At 42.2% G+C, this 17,492-nt stretch overlaps 1 protein-coding gene across 5 annotated transcripts in view; it reads right to left on the reverse strand.

The window, feature by feature from the left end:
• Nucleotides 1–17,492, reverse strand: part of LOC311020095 (alpha-2-macroglobulin-like protein 1) — a 55,853-nt gene that overhangs the window by 16,912 nt on the left and 21,449 nt on the right. For 2 of the 5 annotated variants that reach the window (XR_014597870.1, XM_084019927.1), the window contains exons 11-25: nucleotides 15,026–15,181; nucleotides 14,489–14,725; nucleotides 14,235–14,298; nucleotides 13,287–13,432; nucleotides 13,016–13,165; nucleotides 12,264–12,539; nucleotides 12,018–12,120; nucleotides 11,610–11,742; nucleotides 9,876–10,101; nucleotides 9,608–9,734; nucleotides 6,166–6,287; nucleotides 2,953–3,004; nucleotides 1,783–1,866; nucleotides 1,514–1,690; nucleotides 765–846 (exon numbers count right to left, since the gene is read on the reverse strand). Coding sequence is in view for 4 of the 5 variants with exons in the window: in XM_084019927.1 (XP_083876053.1) it covers nucleotides 765–846; nucleotides 1,514–1,690; nucleotides 1,783–1,866; nucleotides 2,953–3,004; nucleotides 6,166–6,287; nucleotides 9,608–9,734; nucleotides 9,876–10,101; nucleotides 11,610–11,742; nucleotides 12,018–12,120; nucleotides 12,264–12,539; nucleotides 13,016–13,165; nucleotides 13,287–13,432; nucleotides 14,235–14,298; nucleotides 14,489–14,725; nucleotides 15,026–15,181 (2,135 nt within the window). In the remaining variant the exon portion in view is untranslated. Of the gene's footprint in view, nucleotides 1–764; nucleotides 847–1,513; nucleotides 1,691–1,782; nucleotides 1,867–2,952; nucleotides 3,005–6,165; nucleotides 6,288–9,607; nucleotides 9,735–9,875; nucleotides 10,102–11,609; nucleotides 11,743–11,797; nucleotides 11,910–12,017; nucleotides 12,121–12,263; nucleotides 12,540–13,015; nucleotides 13,166–13,286; nucleotides 13,433–14,234; nucleotides 14,299–14,488; nucleotides 14,726–15,025; nucleotides 15,182–17,492 lie in introns of all 5 variants that reach the window. The other 3 variants (XM_084019930.1, XM_084019928.1, XM_084019929.1) reach the window with 3 other exon arrangements.

The following is a 17,492-nucleotide window of genomic DNA, read 5'->3' on the forward strand; positions in this document are numbered from 1 at the left end:
ACTGCTGTCCATAAAGAACACAAAGGCTCATCTCACATTTACCAAAAAACCTGATGACGCCCAAGACCTTTGGGATCAGATTCTATGGACTGATGAATCAAAGTTGGAACTTTCTGGAAGACATGGGCCCTGTTAAATCTGGTGGAAATCTAACACAGCATTCCACAATAAGAGCACCATAGCAACAGTCAAACATGGTGGTTTTAGTGTGATGGTCTGGGGCTGCTTTGCTGCTTCAGGACCGGGACAACTTGTGATTATTGATGGAACCATGAATTCCACTCTCTACAAGAAAATATCCGCCCATCAGTCCGTGACCTGAAGCTCAAGTCCAGTTGGGTTCTGCAGCAGGATCATGATTGAAAGCACACAAGCAAGTCCACCTCTGGATGGCTCAAAAACCAAAATGAAGGTTTTGGAGTGGCCTTGTCAAAGTACTAACTTAAATCCCATTGAGATGCTGTGGCGTGACCTTAAAGGGGCAGTACTGTCCAATGTGGCTGAATTAAAACTGCAAAGAGGAATGGGCCAACATTCCTCCACAGCAATGGAAAAGACTTGTTTAGCGTGGTACAACCAGCTGTTAGGTTTAGGGGGGCAATTACTTCATCACATGGCTGATAAAGGTTTGGAATAATTAATTACCTTCAATAAATGGAATAATCATATTAGAAACTGTATTTTGTGTTCATTCATGTTGTATTTCTCTTGTATTAAAACTAGTTTGATGATCTGAGACATTTAAGTGTGACAAATATTCTGACCAGGTGTTTCCAGAATCATCACTCTTGCCAAAGGCACTGTAGGAGCCGTCGTCATGCTTGTAGGTGAGTTCCCTCTGATATCCTACAACACACACACACACACACACACACACACACACACAATGTACATTTGTGAGGTAAACGATGGAAATATAGTATTCATGTTTTTATCTACAGTGGATCTCTACATAGTAGAAATATCTAATTGAATTCTCAAACGTTTTTCAACTCAACATTTTCATTGCTGCATCAGTGTCTGTTTACAATATTTAGATCCATCACTAAATTCATGGCAAACTTTTGTACAACTATTGTCAGATACCAATGTAGCTGAAAACAGAAGTATTGAATATTGTATTCTGTCAAACTAACATGAACATGTTGTAGAATTAGGAATGATGCATTATGATAAGCATTTTAAAAAAGGTCACGTAAACCTTGCAGTACTGCAAGAGTACCCCCAGGGGTATTTACACCCCCATATTCAGAAACCCTCATCTACCAGGAATGTCATATTGCATGCATTTAATTGGCCAGGTTCCCTTTCCTTGACCCCGTCTGAACACGGCTCGACACCTCATTCACTTCAATGGGACATTCATCATGTCTTGAACTGTAAAGACTTGCCTACAGGCATTATGTTAAAGGACAACTGAGAACCATCTTGTGACGTGGTAATAGAACCACCCAGAGTCTGGTAAGAGAGCTCGGGTGGATTTATTTTCCACATTCACTGTCCATTCACTCACCGCTCTCCAGGAAGCGCGTCGCTCGGTCCTGAATGTCCGCGGTCAGCTGACCCGTGCTTTTCAGGTAGTCCAGGATGAAGATGTTGGGCGCAAACAGCACCATGTTCTGCTCTCCACAGCCGTACGGCATGGCCAGCAGCTTGTCCAGGTTCTTCATGGCCCGACCCATCAGGTCCCCTACAGAAGCGACAGGACACATTCCAGCATGATGTCCTCACACAGTGAGAGAGTCAACTGCTGCTGATGTCTGGAGAAGAAGAGTGACTAACCCAGTACAGAGACGGAGGCCCTGGCTGATCCAGCCACAAACATCTCGGGCATCAGAAGGGAGATGTTCTTCTCCACAGGCCCGTCTGAGAACACAGCAGGGAAGGAATTATTCTTATTCACTTTCTTGCTGAGAGTAAGATGGATGCCTCTCATGTCTGTGTGGTAAATATCAAACCTCAAAGCTGGTTAGCTTAGCATTGTTGCACAGAGCAAACTAAAATAATGTTAATAAGTCGGGTCTTTATGCTAAGCTAATGTTACATATGCTTTTTGCATGTTACATTAAATACCTAATTTAAGCTTTTAATTGCTCTGTAATTTAAAAGCAGTCAATATATTTACTTTGATTTGATAGTTGTAATGTAATTTTTTTGTATTCTGTATTTCTCCTACATCTCACGCAAAGCTTCTTTGAGTATCCAAAAAGAGCGAAACAAGTCCTATGAGTTATTATTATGATTGAGTGATTTTATATTTTGTATCCATAGTAAAGTTATAAACATCAGGCTTGTATCCTCCAGGTGAGCACGTGTGATGTTTGCTAAATCTAAATCTATAAATATAATTTGAATTTAATCTAAGAGAAATATTTATTTGATGACCCGTGAATTAACTGTTGTAAAGAAGAGCAAGACTCTGCTCCACGAGGACAGAGGACATTGGCTGATAGGGTCCCCCTATTACATATTGTATAATATTGTGCTTATTAAACCGGGCCAATAACAATATTTAGTGCAGCCTATACTGCCATGTATAACAGTACTTTGTAATAGTTTATGTATACAATGCTAAGCCATTAAATAATAATGGTCGACAGATTTATATATTTATAGAACATTTTAATTTTATTTTGGCATTTCTACATCACAATTTCACAACATAACATGTAACAAACAGGAAGATGTGTATTTGCTTATTATAGGTTGTAATCATGGTAATGGATTTTTGTTATGCTTTTGTTGTGATGCGGTGGAAAATGACTGCGTTCGTTCTCTTCATAAATACTCATCTGCGATGTGATAAACACACATGCTTCTGGATGATAATGAGCAGCCATCCGTCACACTGAACTGAACCCTGAATTTTAACCTTTGACCTCTGTGTGACAGAATGGCGGGTTGAATGAGCGGGTGGAGGTGGCTAATTGGTGGGGGTGTGTGAGGACTCACCGGCGGGGCAGAGCAGCGCGTTGTGACTGACCATCTGTGGCGTTCCTTCAGCCTTGTGGAGACACAGAGACAATGAGTCCTTCTAACCAGGACTGCTGGCAAATCACTTTCAGCATCGACTCAATCCACATTCACCGCCCTGCTGCCCCAAATACTCACTAGAACACCAAATATGGATTCATCCACCGCTGAATATAGTCCCCAGTAAATGCACCATGTCATCCTGTCTGAGTGATGTAAGTACGTATAGTGGCAAAACAATACAACTATATTTAAGAATATAGTTATATTAGGTATCAGGTTACGTATGTATGTATGTATGTATATTACTTATTAACATTAAACAATACAGAGTGATATAAACTGTCTTTTGGTAAAGCTGTACAACCTAATACAATTCAACAGCTCTGCTGTAAATTAGTTTATCACGATTGTATTTAATAGACGGATGGATGGATGGATGGACAGATGGATGGATGATGGATGGATGGATAGATGGATGATGGATGGATAGATGGATGGACAGATGGATGGATGGATGGATGGATGGACAGATGGATGGATGATGGATGGATGGATAGATGGATGATGGATGGATAGATGGATGGACAGATGGATGGATGGATGGATGGATGGACAGATGGATGGATGATGGATGGATGATGGATGGATAGATGGATGGATGATGGATGGATGATGGATGGATGATGGATGGATAGATGGATGGACAGATGGATGGATGGATGGATGATGGATGGATGGATGGACAGATGGATGGATGATGGATGGATAGATGGATGGACAGATGGATGGATGGATGGATGATGGATGGATGGATGGACAGATGGATGGATGATGGATGGATGGATGGATGGACAGATGGATGGATGATGGATGGATGGATAGATGGATGGATGGACAGATGGATGGATGGATGGATGGATGGACAAATGGATGGATGATGGATGGATGGATGGATGGATGGATAGATGGATGGATGGATGATGGATGGATAGATGGATGGACAGATGGATGGATGATGGATGGATAGATGGATGGACAGATGGATGGATGGATGGATGGATGGATGGATGGATGATGGATGGATGGATGGACAGATGGATGGATGATGGATGGATGGATGGACAGATGGATGGATGATGGATGGATGGATGGATGGACAGATGGATGGATGGATGGATGGACAGATGGATGGATGATGGATGGATGGATGGATAGATGGATGATGGATGGATGATGGATGGATAGATGGATGGATGATGGATGGATAGATGGATGGACAGATGGATGGATGGATGGACAGATGGATGGATAGATGGATGGACAGATGGATGGATGATGGATGGATGGATAGATGGATGATGGATGATGGATGGATGGATAGATGGATGGACAGATGGATGGATGGACAGATGGATGGATAGATGGATGGACAGATGGATGGATGGACAGATGGATGGATAGATGGATGGACAGATGGATGGATAGATGGATGATGGATGGATAGATGGATGGACAGATGGATGATGGATGGATGATGGATGGATAGATGGATGGACAGATGGATGGATGGATGGATGGATGATGGATGGATAGATGGATGGATGGATGGATAGATGGATGGATAGATGGATGGATAGATGGATGGACAGATGGATGATGGATGGATGATGGATGGACAGATGGATGGATGATGGATGGATGATGGATGGATGGATGATGGATGGATGATGGATGGATGGATGATGGATGGATGGATGGATGATGGATGGATGATGGATGGATGGATGGATAGATGGATGATGGATGGATGATGGATGGATAGATGGATGGATAGATGGATGGATGATGGATGGATGGATGAATGGATGATGGATGGATGATGGATGGATAGATGGATGGACAGATGGATGGATGATGGATGGATGGATGATGGATGGATGGACAGATGGATGATGGATGGATGATGGATGGATGGATGATGGATGGATGGACAGATGGATGATGGATGGATGGATAGATGGATGGACAGATGGACAGATGGATGGATAGATGGATGGACAGATGGATGGACAGATGGATGGATAGATGGATGGATAGATGGATGGATAGATGGATGGACAGATGGATGGATGGATGGATGATGGATGGATGGACAGATGGATGATGGATGGATGGATGATGGATGGACAGATGGATGATGGATGGATGGATAGATGGATGGACAGATGGACAGATGGATGGATAGATGGATGGACAGATGGATGGACAGATGGATGGATGATGGATGGATGGATGGATGATGGATGGATGGATAGACGGATGGACAGATGGATGATGGATGGATGGATAGATGGATGGACATATGGACAGATGGATGATAGATGGATGGACAGATGGATGGATGGATGGATGGATGGATGGATGGACAGATGGATGGATGATGGATGGATGGATAGATGGATGATGGATGGATGATGGATGGATGGATGGATGGATGGATAGATGGATGATGGATGGATAGATGGATGGATGGATGGATGGATGGATGGATGGATGGATGGATGGATGGATGGATGGATGGATAGATGGATGGATGGATAGATGGATGATGGATGGATGGATAGATGGATGATGGATGGATGGATGATGGATGGATGGACAGATGGATGATGGATAGATGGATGATGGATGGATGATGGATGGATGGATGGATGGATAGATGGATGGATGGATGGATGGATGGATGGATGGATAGATGGATGATGGATGGATGGATAGATGGATGGATAGATGGATGATGGATGGATAGATGGATAGATGGATGGATGGATGGATAGATGGATGATGGATGATGGATGGATGGATGGATAGATGGATGATGGATGGATAGATGGATGATGGATGGATAGATGGATGGATGGATAGATGGATGGATGGATGGACAGAGTGTGTGGGAGAGAGAGAGATTCACTGTATATCAAAGGTTACTATCCATAAAAAAAAAAACGACATTATGATTCGGACTCAGGCGCCGTGTCCCCTCTGTGCTTGTGTCCTCTCTGTGCTTGTGTCCTCTCTGTGCTTGTGTCCCCTCTGTGCTCGTGTCCCCTCTGTATTCGTGTCCCCTCTGTGTTCGTGTCCCCTCTGTGTTGTACTGTACTGTGCCGTCCTGTGTTGACAGTCACTGACCTCCACCAGCAGGGTGCGGACCACCGTGTCGACTCGGCCCGTGTCGGGGACGGTGGCCACCTCGTTGCCACACAGCACGTCTGTCTTCAGGGCCTCGGCGCTGACCTTCAGGGCCACCTGACCTGTGCACACACACACACACACACACACACACACACACACACACACACACACACACTCAGTGTTATTTGGGAAGTGGGGCTGCATTGATTAGCGCCTCTGCTCGCTGTCACACTGTCACATTTTCTGTACGGAGGCAAAAACAGCTTCCCGTCTGTTTTTCAATCCGACTCATTATCCTCCCTGTTCCTCCATCCCTCCTGTCTGTGTTTGCCTTCCTCCCTGTTTCCCATCCTATTCGCCCTCATTAATCCCCATTTGTTGCCTTATTATACCGCTCCATCTCCCACCCCCTTCCTCTTTCCTTCACAGCCCACAATCCTTCACACAGAGGACAAGTACAGATCACCCCCCGAGGGAGAGGTTTCTGAGTGTTTCGTCAGAGATACTACCTGACTTGTTAGTACAAGTGATTGTCAGCATTCCTCTAAGGGGGCGTTAGAGGAGCGCAGCTTGACATTCATCAGAGCCTCATCTCCATCCCTGCTGATGGAGGCTGATAGAAATCCTCTGCTTGCAGACCAGCCAGCGTAACAACAACAGCCCCCCGTCTTTGCTTCCAGCAGTGCAGACGCAACAGCTGTCAGTGCCCCCGATACAGATTCATTAGCTTTTTCTGTCTCAATTGCAATATATCTTCAGCAACAGTAATAACAGTCACGTGGAAGTAATGAGGAGGCAGCGATGTGACTGGGTTGTTTTTTTTTAATGGCACTGATACATATGTTACTGAAGCTGGAAGCATGGAGCCTTGGTGCCAGGCTGAAGAGCCACACTCGGCTCACCGGGCTGAAGCACAACTCCCAGTATATCAGGGAAAGCACTCCATTACTATAACTAGGTTTTTGTCAAAGATTATTGTCTCTCAATATGAATGTTCTTTGTTTTTTTAAATAGACTAAATAGAATGTCCAAAAGAATATCTATTATCTTATAATAATGTACTATTTTTTATTCATGAACATTGTGACATTTAATAAATATTTAATGATGTATTGTGTGTGTTTATATGGTAAACAGAAGTTAGACATATAGACATATTTTCTGTATTTAAAAATAAATACCGTTATTACCTTATTTTACGAGAGCTTTTGCATGAGCCTTTTTTTTCTGTCCTCTTCCCACCAGTTTGAAGAGGGCGTTACGTTTGAGTGTTATTGCATATTTAATGTTCCAAAGAAATACTTTGATTTAAACTTTTCAGTGGCTTAAAACACTGGAAAAACTCACTAAAGAAAGATACAGCCAGGATATTAGAATCATTTTAGAAACATTTAATGAGATAGACCTGACAGTTCTGTAAGTCAGTTTTGACATTTGTCTGTTTGACTCATTTAACTGTTGAAAAACAGTTGTGTATGATTTCCAATTACATAATTGATTATTGTCCTTTATTTTTTTCTTGATGTTACATTAAATGAAAATGTGTGAAGACAATATGGAAGCCATGACCTCAAAACACCCACAGCCTTGATGGAGAACGGTTTTCATTGCTTGTTCTTGAATGAACAGAAAGTAGAAGGTCTTTCATGATTGTCGATGACGATGCACCATGTTACACATCAGGACGAAGCCTTTTCTCATGTGGAAATAACACATCTTAGGATTTATTGTTTCAGTGATGGAAAAAACACATTGAATACTTTACTTGCTGCATGAAGAAGTACTCCATTACAACTAATGTCCTGTTTTCAAAATCCTCAAATGACTGCACAAACTGTTGGATAGTTTTAGCCACGGCTAATATTTTATAAAATCAGGATATTGGTCTGTAAAATGTTCATCTGTACAGCTGTGGAATAAATGCAGCAGTGTAAAACATAACAATGGAAATATCCACCTTTTGTTGTACTTTTGTTTTGAATGTACTTTCCAACGTCGGTTTTCAGACCGATCTTTCCTCCCAGCTGCATTTCCACACAGCAAGAACATCACTGTTCATAAGGCAGCTTCTTTCTCTCCACTATGTGGCGCTGTAACTCTTTGCTCCTGGTGATGTTGGGACTATGAAGTTCATCGACGCTGAAGATCCTGAGCTGTCCTAGTCCTGTTCTACGTGGGAACTGTCCTGAGATAACTTTTATGCTGATAAGACACTATGAATAAGACTGAATTGAAAACGTAAGTATTGGAAATTCAACAGCCACAGCATACTGAGGCTACGTTTACATGGTGACGGTCTGAACAGAAGACGCAAAAGTGGCGCCGCGTCGGGAGGAAATCTGCGTGCATACGGTGAGGCAAAAGTTTGATTGGGTATGCATGCCAGCTGGCTAGGTGGTGCTGATACACTATCACACAACACGTGTGATAGTGTACACTCACACCATGTCTGAGCGCATGCGTAGAATCTTCCTTCTCTTATCTGCGATGCGAAAACATGAGACGTAAACGCGTACGTGCCGTGAGCAGATCGGAGTTTTGCGTCTTGGCAGTGTAGATGGAAACGCTACGGTGGAGCCTATTCAAGTTTTCCACTCTGGAGGGTGGTTTCAGATGTTTGTTTTTAAGCCCCAAAAACGCCATCATCGTCCAAACGAAAGGCACTTCCGATAAAAGATTTTGTTGTTTTTACCCGCAAGCGTCCTCGTGTAAACGGGGCCTTAATTAATTGACCTTTAAACACTACTGAATTCATAGCATTGAAATACTAACAGGACTCTGCTCATCCAATCTGATGTTTTAACGTTACGTTTTTAGATCTGAATTCAACCAACTGCATTTGAGAACCTTAATCTATTATTTTTTGTTTGCCATCTGAATTTGTAAAAATTGAAAAATAATATTTAATTTCAGCTTTTGCAAATTAAAAATAAAATGTGAATATTTAAATTTGTATTATTTTTTGGGCCGTTTTTGCTGATTTATTGAGAGATACAGATATGTGGTGAGGACTTACTGGCGCCCAAAGTTATCATATTATTAATCATGTTCATGTTAATCTGTCCAGCTTTCCACAGACCACCAAGAGGAACAAACAATACATACACTGGTCTCATGACATCAACATGTGAACAGCATGATGAAGACGATGTTTAAATACCAACTCTAATTGAAGCAGGACATTGATTGGTCGATTCAATGATCAAACAGCTGTTGTGAATGTTGCCGTTCAGCTCCGTGTTAGAGAACAGCAAGTTGTGTAAAAAGTACTGAAACATTGAACAGTTGGACATTCAACAGTTTAGAGAAGGTCAAATTAAGTTCACCTGTGAAGGTTAAAGTGCATTTTAGGTTCATCCTGAAATTTCTCCTGAAAGCCGACCATCCCTAACTTTGTGCGAGTGTGTATGTAATCCCTGAAAAGGGGATTGAGACTGACCGAGGGCCGTTGGAGTTATAATCCATGAGAAGGTCCTGCTCTCCTCGCCACACAGACACACGCTGTACTGGCAGCCATCACAGCTTCTGAAGGTGTACTGGTCCGACTCCGGGAGCAGAACCTTCACCTGCACACGCAAACAAAACACAAACGCATTAGAAATAAAACGACATGAAACACTCTTCAATGTCTCCTTTTAATCATGCACAAAGACGACACACTCACACTTGTGATTCTATTAAATCCATCTGTAAGAACTTATATTTACCATGATGCATTTGGAGAGATAGTTAAAGACCGTGGCTTTGAGTGTGAACACCTCCCCTCGGATGACAGAGTAGGGCAAGGTAAGACTGACGAAGAAGGGCTGGAAGGCGGTCAGTCCAGTGTTGGGTGACACGCCGAAGCCCACAGAGGAGACACAGAAAGCTGCAGCCGCCCACTTAGTGATGGTGTCAGGGACCGTCTTCTCCACCATCACGGAGCCCGAGTCTCTGCACAGACACAGGAGCAACAGTCAAATGAAAACAGCACATTTCATGACTACCTGCATTCGGACATGATGAGATATCCTGTGTGTTTCACGTATTATTCATTAATAGCAGACATGGTTAAAGGAACAGACCAGCGTCACTACATGACAACATTGGCCGTTCCAGAATGTTCCTGAAAAGGTTTGTCCAGGTTCGTTAAAACTCACCTCGACATTAAAATCCTCCTTCTAGCTCACATTCAGTTAGAAATTCAGTTCTAGTAAGGAACTATTTTTCCAGGCGTAATCACATTCAGCCCGAAGGCTCTCTTGGCTCTGTTGTGATTGACAGCTCAGAGGGCGGAACCAAGGTATAAAGGAGGTCAACGATTAGCAGCTAGCTCCACCTGGGCCACTTATGTAAACTGGAAGCAGCCGACATTAAGAACTGAATTTCAATGGATTTTCACAAGATTGAATTACCTAAACCCAGCTAATGGCAGGAAGTCAGAATTAGAGTGGTAAAATCTTAAATCCGTCAGCTATCAGTTACTGCGAGCAGGGATTAAAAACGGAGAGGAACTTTATTTCCTACATCCAAATACAACAGCTCTGTGAGGAACTGATGATACAATTGTAGCATTTGGATGCCATTTAGTAAATACCTAGAATATTAGCTTTCTAGATCAATCCATTATAGAATTAGAAGTTCCTGAATTTGGAAATTTGGATGCACATGGCTTTTTTCGGGCCAAATGTCAAAGGTCTGTATTTCTGAAACTATGAGGAATTGAAAGCTAATATTTTGCATGGTGGGTACAAACGTATAGATCTGCATTTTAGAGTTCCCCCACCAAGGGGGAGGGGGGACCTGGGGAGGTTCCTGAAATGTAGGCGAGTTGGCGTGGAATGACCCACAAGTGAAACATATCAACCTCCTGGTGAAGCTTGAGGAAAGGTCAGGGGATCACCAAAATCATCAGGATGCATCCTATGAAGACCATGAACGTCTGCGCGTGACTGAAATATCTCATCAACTATTGGGTGGATTGCCATGAAACGCCTGACATTGAAGTCCTTGCTGCTAGCATGACTTGAACCACGTCACGACAATTCGATCAGTAATGAAACAATTACCCGACGACAATCAATTAATCTATCATCAAATCTAACATTCAAAGGCCCTGGAAATTAGGAAGACATCTAGATTTGGGTTTTGTTCTGTGCTCCGTGGGCGGGGCCCAGATGGAAATATGTGATTATCAACCCATAGTCCTTCTGAAGCTGAATAGATTCATCATCATATCTTAGTTTTGGTGTTAAACTCTTCAGAAATAATAACTGTGTTGACAGACAATGTCATCTAAATTGTGAAATGAATAAAAAACATTTCACAGATAGTAAATACTTACTTAGCTGAAATTATATGAAGAAACTCAACGCTCTTGCTAACACACATTTTGTCAGCGTTAAAAATGCACAACTGTCTGAAAAAAGAACAAATTTTAATGTTGCCATCCTTTATTTTACCCCACAGGAACTAGGTCCCAGATCCAGGTCTCAGGAAAGAAGGTCCTGACGGTCTCTTTCTTGTCCTCCTCTTTACTTCTCAGCACACTTCCTGCACTCGGCATCATGTTGAACGCCATAGGGACCGGAGAGTCTGGGAATACATTCATATGGAAAAAGAGAAAATCTGATTACACAACTGCACTTACCCGATGGAAACCAGCTCCCAGATCCAGGTCTCAGGGAAGTAACTTCTAATAGTCTCCTTGGTCTTTCTAGGCTCTTCCTCTTCAACATAATCCATAAAGACTGCATCTGCATCTGCACTACCTGCATCATCCATATACATATCTATAAAATATATAATCACATTTCATCATCATCCTTGTTCTTAGGTCAATATGAATTAAAAGATCTAACAAAGCATACCATAAGACATACCAGCATAATCGTATTCTATTTCAAACATCCTTTGGTGGCAGTCATAGGGTTTTTTCACATCAGAATTGGTCACCATTTTGACTCCTATTTCCTAGAAGGGGAGAGAAATAGAGATGATAAAACTTAATAAGAGAAAGCAAATATATGAATAAATATAATACAATATAATTATATATATATATATATATATATGTATATGATTTGGTCACTAATGATGAAACAGAAAAGGTCTACTTTAAAGATGCTGTAGACATCACTCTTATGAATGGGTGGCCCAAAGTAGAACGAACGCTTCGGTCGACTCGCTGGCACTTCTGGTTCAGGCTCCACTTCTGGTTCAAGCTCCACTTCTGGTTCAAGCTCCACTTCTGGTTCAGGCTCCACTTCTGGTTCAGGCTCCACTTCTGGTTCAAGCTCTGGCATTGGCAGAGGTAAGCAAGGATACGGATCATAGTCCTCAACGTCGTGGGTGTATCCTGAGAGCTTGTGGACAGGTAGCCGGCTGTACAGCTGCACAGAAACACAGATGGATACGTAAGTAATCAGTATGGCAGCAGGTTACCGCGCACGCAGCTGGATTCTTATGATGTCACAAGGTCAGGAGGCTGTGTCAACCTCTCAACTGGACTGAAATCGTTCAGTCATGTTCTTAATACATAATAATAATAATAATAATAATAATAATAAAAAAACATATAGATTTTTATATTTACATATTCTTATAAATAATAGATTCACAATATGAATATTAACAATATTCAAAGCAATAAAATAAATCAAATGAATAATATTTGATTATTATGAATTGAACAAGTCCAAATACAGTTTGAGAGCCTTGATACGCCACACGATAATTTGTAAATTAATTAATTACTACCATTTCCACTTTTCTCAGGTATCAAGGCATTGTGGGTTCTACAATAAAACAGCATGTTCAGGTAGTAATGTCAACATGGGTCAAACAGGTGCCGAGGATCACGTCGTACATAGTCCACAGTGAGCTCCTGCTCTGGTTGGAGCAGGAGGACGCTCTGGTCGATAGCCCTGACGGAGCACATGGAGCCGGGCTGGGCCTGCAGACGGAGCGTGGTCTTCTCTGCTGGAAGCTCCTGGAGAGACGAAAACTTCAGAGACACCTGCACAGGAGACACCAAGGTGGAGAGTCATGTATGTGACAGCTGCTGGGAAGAGAACAGACTTAAACTCATTAAAAACGTTGCTAAGCGTTTGTTATAAAATGGATCATTCCGGTGGAACCTTGTTATTGAGGCAGAGCTGAATGGGGAAGTCCTGGCTGTCAGCCACAGTCTCTCCACTGGGCATCACAGTGTAAACCACCACCTGGGCAAACGGTGCCAGGTCTAGAACCTTCCGGAGGGATATGGACAACTCTCCTTTGTTGACTGAGGAATAAAACATAATGATAGTCATAATGATAACAAAGTCATACTCTATTTTGTTAAAGAATAGACTTTACTGGGCATAATCAGCTAGGTTAGCCTTAAACTAAAGTAGCAATGTAGGTTTACCGAAGGCTGAATTGATCTACTTTTAAGATGAAGATGAACAACAAATAGGGGAAAAGAAAGGGGGATACGACATGCAACAAACACAAACGCTTCAGCATTTCAGGATTGGCTTCACATTCCTGTTGGTCGAAACCAAAGGACATTTCTGGTCCAATTACATAATTCAATATGATTAGCCATGTGCTTCTGTTTGTTGCAGGGACAGTGGGACATCTTTTACATTACAGGTGTTTCCAGAATCCCAAAACCCCAAACCCTTCATTTCTTCAGAAAACGTACATTTTTAAACCTGCATCTTTTTTCACACTTTGAGGCAGTGGAAATGAAAACTGACATAATATCACCTTTAAGATGACTATGGTAAACTTATTTGCAAACAGTTACAAACGTACTGAAAGATGCAACATTAGTATTGATCCAGGAGTCCAATACTTTTTTAACTCTGTTTTTAATCTCAAACAACTGCTGAGAGAAATGCAAAATATTCCAAACCAGACAGTTGCTAACTTTGCTGGGGACGTGGCATACAGTGGGTTTATCTTAGCAATGTCACTTAAAAACAGCTGCCTGCTGCTTTAGTTGGTTTATTGAAGGTTGTTGACGATAAGGGAAATGCAGATCATCACCAGACTTATCCTTTAAAATGCCAGCTTAGGTTAAGAAACCGTTTTTGTACCAGTTCCTGCTTTAACAGCTGCTGGGACTCGGCCATGCTGCACAATTCCACCTCTGGACATCACCTACATCAGAAACATAAGATAGGCAGATAAACTGACTTTCATACACACAAGTAGGTCCACTTCCTTTCTGCAAAAAGTGACACTTGAAGTGGTTTACGTTGACAGAATGTAGGCAATGTGAACTAAGGGATTTTAAAACATGATGGATGTAATACTGACATTAACTAATAACTCATGACAATAGTCTTACAAGGTAAAAGAAATCAAGGACATCCTGTCCTTTCTTTAGCTCCTCCCCCTGGATGATGTACTGTACACGAACAGTGGCATCTGTGTCACAAGAGATCTTCCCGTTCACCTGCATGAGCTTCAAAAAGCTACTGCTCTTAGAGTAAAATGGTGTCACTTGTTGGAAGGCCGACCTGTACTCTGGTCGACGCACATTGGCCACATATGGCTCATTCTCCTCTGTGTTTCTGGAACTCGCCTGTTGACACAACAACCACAGGTCAAAAGGTCACAATTTCAGTCAACACCCTCTAATTATTACCCATCAACCAACAATTCAATTCAATTTTCTTTATATTGCCACATCACAACAAAAGTTATCTCAGGACACTTTACACATCGAGCAGGACTAGAACACGCTCAGGATTGATGAAGTCAATACAACAGTAAACCAACCACCATCAATATGGTGGCATGTTTCTTTAATTAGATATGGATTGTATAATTGATCAATTCTTTTTCACAAACAAGAAAATGTCTCTGACAAGCAACAACCAACCTTTAGATCAACACTGTCTTTCCAGAGGGCAGTGTCCAAAGAAAAGGAAGCCATGCCTTTCTTGTCTGTAGTGAGCGTTAAAGTTTGAGAAACGCAGGCAGACAGATAAACTGTCTCATTGGCAACAGCTTTGTTGTCTGGACCAATCACTTTGACCTGCACACAAGTGAGAAAGCAGAAATGAAGCCACAGCCGAGTAAAGGTTCATCATCCCTTCAACACACTAAAGTCTATAAACGTCTCGGGAACATAATACCAGTTTGAGATATTTCATGTACAGAGGTGATGAAGGCCTGATGGTGCCTTAAAGAAAAGTTACTAGTGTATGCAAAATCTAAAGGGTTCATCCTCTGATGAGCAACAATGTGATCAGCTTTATGTTATCTGCCCATTAGATTTTGATATTCCATGTGTGCTGCAGAAAAGTATGGCCTGTTGCACTAGAAGACTTATTACAAATTAACCTCTGGTGACCCTGAATATTCACAGCAAATGATATCTTGTCAAGCTAGCTTGTCAAGGATGTAGTCAAGTGGAAATACAGTATGTTGGCTCCATTAGAGATAATGTTAGGGATCAGCAAACACACACATCTTCATCCCTTCAGGATCCTAAATTACATTAGTTCACTAGTTAACACACACACACACACACACACACGCTACACCATACCCCCCCCCCCCCCCCCCAGTTAAAATGGAATATGACTTGAGCAGTGATCACATTTGATTGGACAGTCAAAAAGTGGGCGGGTTTAGAATGTAGCATGATACAGAGCTAGAGACTGTGGCACCACACACACCTGACTTGATTGATAGATGATTGCCATGATATTAATATAAGTATTTGATACACTGCCGATTCTGCAGGTTTTCCCACTTACAAGCATGTAGAGGTCTGTAATTTTTATCATAGGTACACTTCAACTGTGAGAGAGGGAATCTAAAAAAAATCCGGAAAATCTCATTGTATGATTTTTAAATAATTAATTTGCGATTTACTGCATGACAAGTATTTGATCACCTACAAACCAGTAAGATCACAGACCTGTTTTTTTCCCCTGTTCTCCACTCATTACCTGTATCATTAACCTGTTTGAACTTGTTACCTGTATAAAAGACACCCGTTCACACACTCAATCAAACAGACGCCAACCTCTCCACAATGTTCAAGACCAGACAGCTGTGTAAGGACATCAGGGACAAAATTGTAGACCTGCACAAGCCTGGGATGAGCTACAGGACAATAGACAAGCAGCTGGGAACGCTACAACTTTTGGCGCAATTATTAGAAAATGGAAGAAGGTCAAGATGACAGTCAATCTCCCTCGGCCTGGGGTTTCCATGCAAGATCCTACCTCGTGGGGCAACAATGATCATGAGGAAGGTGAGGATCAGCCCAGAACTACACGGCAGGACCTTGTCTATGACCTGAAGAGAGCTGGGACCACAGTCTCAAAGAAAATTAGTAGTAACACACTACACCGTCATGGATTAAAATCCTGCAGCGCACACAAGGTCCCCCTGCTCAAGCCAGCGCATTTCCAGGCCTGAAGTTTGCCAATGACCATCTGGATGATCCAGAGGAGGAATGGGAGAAGGTAATGTGGTCTGATGAGACCTTGACCAACAACCTCCTTCCCTCAGTAAGAGCATTGAAGATGGGTCGTGGCTGGGTCTTCCAGCATGACAACAACCCGAAACACACAGCCAGGGCAACTAAGGAGTAGCTCCGTAAGAAGCATGTCAAGGTCCTGGAGTGGTCTAGCCAGTCTCCAGACCTGAACCCAATAGAAAATCTTTGGAGGGAGCTGGAAGTCCGTATTGCCCAGTGTTATGGTTTAGTCCATGTTTGCTAGGGAGTAGGTGTGGTTTTAGTTTTAGTCCCTTTCATTTTGTGCATAATATCTGGTTCTTTGAGAAGTCGAAAGGCACAAAAAACCTGAGGAGAGAGAAAGGAGTACCCAGGGAGCCTTTTAGTGTGAAACATTGAAATCACCAAGCTTAAAGTTAATTTCCAGATTCTGGATCAAACTGGATGAATTCAGATTTTTCAGTGTCCCCAATTTCAGGAGACAAAGCATTCGGATTTCTCTATGATCTGTTCTTCTCACGGGCTTCCTCTCTGTGACAATCGTGACTGATGGTCAGTCATCCATCCATCCATCCATCCATCCAACCATCCCAAGCTGAAGTCTCAGCAAAAAAAGAAACAATTAACACTTATGGATTGTAATGTAAATTCTGGAGACCGAGAATGGAAAAAGGTTTTAAAATTAATTCTACAGTGTTGAAACATATATTGACTAGAAGCTGAATTACTCCTCTGGGGCCCATCAACTCTCTGTACAAGTCTGGACAAAAGTGGTGGACCGGGATATTGAAAGTGGCATCCTTAGAGCCTCCCGATGAGCAAGGGATTAAAGCAATCTTCATCTTTGTGCTGTCATAGGCTGAAAGCAGGAAAC

The sequence above is a fragment of the Eutrigla gurnardus genome (assembly GCF_963514095.1).
Source record: "Eutrigla gurnardus genome assembly, chromosome: 10".
NCBI classification, from domain to species: Eukaryota; Metazoa; Chordata; class Actinopteri; order Perciformes; family Triglidae; genus Eutrigla; species Eutrigla gurnardus.